The following is a 7070-nucleotide window of genomic DNA, read 5'->3' as shown; positions in this document are numbered from 1 at the left end:
TCACAAGTATGTCTTGTTAAAAATAAAGATTATTTTCATGTTCAGACTAATGATGTTGTCAGCAACGGTTACACTGTGTATCTGAAATTCAAACCTTGCATAAATCCAGTGCCTTGCGCACCTTCTCAAAATCTGCGTATGGTGTAAAATGACACAACAAAATTCCAGAGACATTTCTGTGTCAACAGATGAGTGTGTGTCAGTTGAAAGGGGCGGTGTCAGGCACGTATGAAAGCATGCTGTGCAACCTGTCTAACCTGAAAGGCAGGAAACCCAACAGGCAGTATCACAAGGTTAACCTCTGACTTGGTCATGACCAAATTATCATTTCATAATCATAATATCATGTTTGGTAAAAGGGAAACACTTTTTCCCTTTCCCAAAAACATACAAACACACACTCATTGTAAATGTCTGAATCGACCTGCCAGAGTCAGCACATATTTTAATAATCAAATAAACTGACACCATCCTCTAATATAAGGAGGCCAAAAGCTCTTTTACATAAAAGGGACATCAAAGATAGCCTTTGCTGCTCAGAGCAGCACGCATGCGCTCAACACTGCTGCCTTCATGTGCCCTTTATAGGCTCCGACTTCCGACGTTCAGATTACAATGTGTGATTAATTAGTATCAACTCTCTTGTACTATAGACAAACACCTAAAATATACTGAATAAGTAAATCAGTTTCTGATTTGGCAGCTTCTACTCAAAACCCAAAGATACATTCTTTGTCAGAAGAATCCCTGATCAGAAATAGTTTCAGCCATACAGTGTTTGTGTCAGTAGCCTAAAGGCCTGAATTATTTTGTATTTACATGGCAAAAATGTCTAGATTTATAATGCTTAATTATGTGTAATGTATTATGTGTTTAAACGGTCAAAAGTTAGTAAATTTCAGCTTAGATACCAATTTCAATATGAAATATAAAAAATATAAAGCCCAATATATATATATATATATATATATATATAATATAATGATAATAATAATGTATATAATAAATATAAGAAATTTAATAATAAATTATTTTAAACAGAAGAGCAAACACAAGACTTAGATTGTTTCTTCTTCTGAATAGGTTCAGATTCAAAAACAGAACCTTGTATGTACTCCGATATGCATAAAACAGACGACACCGATACTGATGATGTTTGGGGTCCAATATTTTCGGCAGCACGTGAATGCAGCAGGAACAGCAACACATTCCCAGCAGCAGCGCGGCGGAGCTCAGAGTGGGAATGAGAGTCAAACACACGGGAGCGACGTACCTGGTTAAAGGAGCCGAGGACGCTGCCGACCACCAGTAAAAGTTTCCGGTCTGCTGCGGAGAGGAAAGAGCACAGCCGCTTTTAATTAAGAAGAAGAAGAAGAAGAAGAAGAAAGAAACACCTTCAAAAGTGAGTTTTTTTTTAGTCTTTAACCAGACGAGTCGTGAGTGGGACGTAACAGAAGATGACATCGGTAAAGGAGGAATAAAGTGCAGGGATGTTAAGAAAATGATGAGAATGGTTTCCACACTGTAAGGAGTGACTTCTGGGCCGACAGGAATGGCTTGATTTGTCACCCCGAGAGAGCGGTGGGACAACACAGTCAGAGGCGCTCATGTTTCAGTGGGAGAGACGGAAAGTTTGCTGCGCTTCACTCGGATAAAAGTCTACTTTGTGAGAGGCACCGTTGCTGTGACTTTCGGCAGAGCCCGCCTGGTGTTGTGGTGCCGGGTCCTAACTGTTTAAAATGTCCAAACCCGCGCAGAAGAAAAACCACTGGACCTCCAGAGTGAACGACTGCTCCGTCTGCAAAGATGCCCGCGGTGACTTGAATGTGACGCTGCGCGGAGGCGCCGAGAACGGAGAGTTCGCCTACATTGGACAAGTGTTTGAGGATGTGGTAGTTTACAAAAGTGGAAAATTAAATGAAGGGGAACTGCTGCTGGAGGTGGAGAACCTCTCTATTTCGGGGTTACCCTTGTACGACGTACAGACCGTCATAAAGAACTGCAAAGGTCCTGTCAGGTTGAAAACTGTGAGGCAAGGTAAGTCCTGAGGAAGGTGGAGCAGACGGCAAAGCTCCACTCAGACTTCTGCTGTTTTTAATGTCGCCCTCCGTACTTAAAGTGACAGTGACTGAAAACACTTTTCCTAGAAACATTCTGAAACGCTCTTTAATTCGGCTAACATGGTAACATGCAGGTAAGCTTGAAAATGTATCCAAATGGAAACATCTCAGGTTTGAGCTGGTAATAGTATTGAGCCATGGCGTTTTTACAGATAGATAGATTTGTGAATGGCCTGCAGATTGAGTACTTTTCTCTCTAGAGAGATTGCCACCTGTCGGGTCCAGGGAGATGGAACAGGCTCGCACACATTGTTTGTTCAGCTTTCCTCTTTGTTCTGTGTCCTGCAGCCCTTTGAAATGACTCACATGTTGAAACGGCCCTCCCAAATCATGTGTGCATTTCAGCGTCTGCTAGTCACTGTTTCCACATAGAACAGAAACCATCCAACACCTGAAATAATCATCCTCAAAGGTGTCACTTATGACATTACTTTACATGGAATTAGGTTATCCTAATTAGGCTGGGATCCATATATGAGGAGTGTAGAAATATCAGGTGAAACAGAAAGATCAGTTTACCTGAGAAAGCCACAATCTATGAAATAAGTGGCCTTGGCCTTGTTTACCTGTGTGTGGGTATCTGATGACTACTCAAACAGGCTAGACTGGCAGTATTTCTCTAACACCTAAGAGGAATGGCACCTTGTTCAAAAGGAGAGCATCTGGCCAGTGTGGCTGGTCTGGCTAGTTCATGGTCAGCTTGACTCAGCAAGGCCGTGCAGTTTGACACTGAGCTGCTCTGACAGGCTCCCAGCATGGCAACACAAGACCGCTGAAGGGATGCTCGAAGTCAGCCTGGGCCACACTAACTCCATGTGGCGACAAGACAAAAGAGCAGCATCTCTTCAAGGACAGTTTCACATATTTTTAACCTGTGAATGCTGGCAGCAGTATGGGCTGAGGATGTGCTGCATGTACACTTTAACTCCACAGTCTTACTACATTGAGTGTTGGACAGTATTTGGGTAGCTGCTCCTATTGTGAAGATGCAGTGCCTCACTTCAGTGATGCTTATAGGAGAAATCAAACTGGATAATATGCTTTCTGTGATGAAAAGCAGCAGGGTAAATAGAAGTCTAGTCCACACACAGGTGTTTTTACTTATTAACCCTCTGCTCAGATTGAAGATGGCGGCTCATTATGTAACATCACCAAACTCAGAAGGCCTTTTTCAGCAGCAGACATTATGAGCTGTTAAAGTAGGACAAGTACAGTTGTTACTAATAATATTAATAGTGTTAAATCAGGATTCCCAGTAAGTGATGGTGGTGTGACGGTGTGCATGCAAAGCCTTCATTTCTGTGTAAACGTCCTCTGTAAAAAGTTTTCATATACTGGAGCTTTTAATAACCTGACAAGTGTGGGACATAGAGATGTCAATCATTCAGTCTGGATGTGCCCACACAGTCCAGAGTGTGTGTCTAATCTGACAAACTAAGTGGGCTGTTTATTTTGAAACAGCGTTTGTGTTCATCTGCATTATTTTACAGAAAAACAAAAACGTCTTGAGGAAAATGCAGAACTATAACTGCTGTCAAGAGTCAGACAGCAATATAACTTTAACCCTAAAGTCATGTCGGGAATACAGAAGCCTGGGAAAAAAGCAGCTTGCTGGCCTGGTTCTGTGGGTCTGTGTCATGGGAGTTTTGTATTATGTTGGAGTGGCCTCAGTTCCTCAACAAGGAAAAAGTAGATGTACTTTTATGTGTAAACATGTACAAGTGCTATTAACGGTACTGTTTTGGTCATGTCATGCGTGCACACACACACATTCTGATAAAACTCTTTGTGCAGGAGAAGCACAGTAGTAAATAAATCATGGTGCCAAGTGGTGGATATCTTTTTTGGTAGTGTGTGATTGTGGTACTGCATGTAAACAGGAAGGTTTGTCTGTTTAGCACTTTTTTTAAAACCAGTGTGAGCTCCGGATTTAAAAAAAAAAGTGTCCCAAACAATAGAAGGAAACTCACTTTAGACCAACCAGAAGTCTTCCAGCTCTCCCTCTTGTTTTTTTTTCTTTTCAGGACCCATGTGGGAATGTCGCTCCTGTACAACATCACATGATCATATTCCATTTCAAGTTTTTAATAATTCATGCTGTCTGGGAATTTCCCTCCCTAATCATATCTAATTGGGAAAATATGCTTGGCAACAAGGGCCATCTGTAAAATCTAACTGACCTAATTTTACCCAGAGCTTGTACCATTTTCTCACTTTAATCAAGTGAGATGTGAGCCAAGGTAGTGCAGCAGCATCTTGGCTTGCTGATATTTATGAAGCCTTCACTGCTGTTGACTGCCAGCTGTCTGAAGAAACATGTTCAACCTTATGCTGGGACCTTCAGCAGTTTGTCTTCAGATCACTGAGCACACACACACGCACACACATATATAAAGGGGCATTTCTAGTCTTACCTGATAAGAGGCTGTAACCAGATCTGGTGCAGAGATTGTAATGGTTGGTTCATGTATTAAAAAAAAAAAAGGGGGACACACATTGATTCAGCAGAAGACACACCCATACCACAGCCAGTGAGCCCGAGCCACTAGAAGTCCACTTTAACATGCAGTGATGAGGCAGAAGCGGTGGGAAATAACCGGATTATGTAATTATGGATGATTACATACCGACATGCACTCTCACTCCTCACCCTTTTAAAACAAGCAGCTACTGACCCTCTACATGCTCATTTACACACACACCCACACAAATATACTCTGACTGTGTAACGTGTTTGTAAACAAAAATTAATTCACATTATCCTAAGACTTGTCAATCTGATAAGCCCTAGAAGTTCCTAATGGATAATCTTCATAAGAAGATGACCCACTGCTCCACATGCAAACAAACTATGGGGATAATACACACAGTGGTGCACAAACACATGCTTGTGCAAACACAAAATCACAGAGAGGTTTCAGATTCAGAGCAGATTAGAGTCACGCTGTATGTTTATACACAGGCTATGGTGTAAATAATGTATGACCATATGTAAGCGTGTGTGTATATTTTCAGTAAGGTCTAAATTTATGATTTAGGATTAGCATTGTAATTAGGCTGGGCTAGTAAGGAGGAATATTGTACCCAGTGACAATCTTGTATAACACAAATGTGTGTGTGTGTTTTGCGGAGATGAAAAATGGCACAGTGGCCCAGAGTTCATGGGTTTCCCCAGGCAGGAGGTATCCTGTGTGTGTGTGTGTCCTGTTCACTTTAGTGAACAGGATTTGTTGCACGTGACCACGCTCTCACACACACACACTAGAAATTTGAATCCTCTTCACGTTAAAGCAGCCATCTCTCTCCCCAACCAATCAGCAGCTCTGTTGCTTTGGCTTTCATTTCTTTCTAGCTGCATTATTTTATAGCAGTGGTGTGATGAACGGGGCCTTACAAGCTATACATTTCTGGAAGCACAATATATACGCCCTTTCATATGGTGGAGCGAGTTGCTAACTAGGGCCCTCCCGCTCAAATTTACAACACTGTGTCGTTGCATTAACTCCAGGCTCTGTGTGTATGTGCAACTGTTTCTGGCAGGGATTGCATATGGAAGTGTTTATTTCCTCTCTCTCTGCAGGAAGTTGGACGCCCCTCCTTGCCCCAAATGTCCTCCCACCTTTGTATTCTGTGACAGCAGTGGAACGACTTCACCTCCTCCCTTATAGATGGCATTAGGAAAGATCTCTGGCATTAATTTAAGTTTGTGTTTATGTCTTTATTTGAGAGTGAGACCTCACATGTGTACAGTGTAAGCATCCTGCCCACTCTGAGAAGGAATTTGTGTGTGTGTGTCGGTGCTCAGCTTAAGCTCTGCTTTTAAATACACTGGAGGGACACTCAGTTACCAACTAAATAGACCATGAAATGCTGCCTCACTCATGCAGCGCTTTTTGTAATCCCATCATAAGGACGCACATATACACACACGTGTGCAGCATTTCCTCTTGTTGGCTGAAGAATCTTCTTTCTTCTCTTAATTAGCCCAAGTGTAGGCTGTTGTATAGAGTGTGAATGGGGAACGGTCACACTTGGCACTTGCAGTTACACACACTGTCAGAGGAAGAGAGAGGGCAACTAATTTACGGTAGTTAGTTTAGTACACTGGGGGAGGTAGAGAGGCAGTTCCTTTTGAAGATTGCTCCAGCCACACACTTCAAATTGTACACATGCACAGTAGAAGAATGTGCATTGTGTTGTGTATAATGTGAACTGCAGACACACCAGACGTTCCTGAAAAGAGTCCTAAATACCAGTGAGTATGAGGATTGATAGTTTTTTAAATGTTAGTTGATTGCATGATATTATGATTTGCTGTTTTTTTAATGACCTTTAATCTGTGCTGGAAATGAAAACTTTACCTAGATGTGTAAGGCAGCTGTTGCTTTTATAGCTGCTCTAGCTATCACTAAAGAAGTGTATGAAGAGCTTATTCACAATTTCCCCTTGCGACCTTTTCACTCCAGTTCCAAAGCAGTTTTAGACGGATCTGTCGGCACACTCTTCTCTCAGTGGTCACTCCTTCACGTTTTATAGCATACAGTCATTAAACCCTGCCCCCCCCCCCCCCCCCCCCCCCCCCATTAAGTCAGACCATGAAATAGGTGTCACAAGAACACACTGCCAGCCTGAAAGCTTAATATCAGGCTGATTTTCTTCTCTTAAGTAACTGTTAACGTGGCCTGTAGTGTAGGTTGGGTTGACAAATCTGCTCAAAAGGCCTTCAAGTGTTCCCACATTGCCAATCCCACTGCCTGGTTAGCATAATCCTCCAGCTGGGTGCTGCGGCAGTTTTCTTGTGAAATTAGCCTCCAACTTAGAATATTTTAATGAAAGAGTTTATGGAGTGCACAGAGCCTGAATATATGTATTTTACTTCAAATTGGAGTTTCAAATTGAAAATACAGGGCTTGGAGAAACTACATAGCATTTCCCCCCACATTTTAGCAC

At 42.1% G+C, this 7070-nt stretch overlaps 1 protein-coding gene across 6 annotated transcripts in view; it reads left to right on the top strand.

Annotated features, from left to right (window-relative positions):
- The first annotated feature begins 1230 nt into the window (after positions 1 to 1230).
- Positions 1231 to 7070, top strand: part of magi1b (membrane associated guanylate kinase, WW and PDZ domain containing 1b) — a 111517-nt gene continuing 105677 nt past the window's right edge. For all 6 annotated transcript variants that reach the window (XM_028404917.1, XM_028404919.1, XM_028404918.1 and 3 more), the window contains exon 1: positions 1231 to 2037. In XM_028404917.1, coding sequence (XP_028260718.1) covers positions 1740 to 2037 — 298 coding nt within the window. In that variant the 5' untranslated portion in view covers positions 1231 to 1739. The remainder of the gene's footprint in view (positions 2038 to 7070) is intronic.

The sequence above is a fragment of the Parambassis ranga genome, chromosome 5 (assembly GCF_900634625.1).
Source record: "Parambassis ranga chromosome 5, fParRan2.1, whole genome shotgun sequence".
Lineage (NCBI taxonomy): Eukaryota > Metazoa > Chordata > Actinopteri > Ambassidae > Parambassis > Parambassis ranga.
The sequence above is the reverse complement of the archived record's forward strand: the minus strand, read 5'-3'. Positions and strand labels throughout refer to the sequence as shown.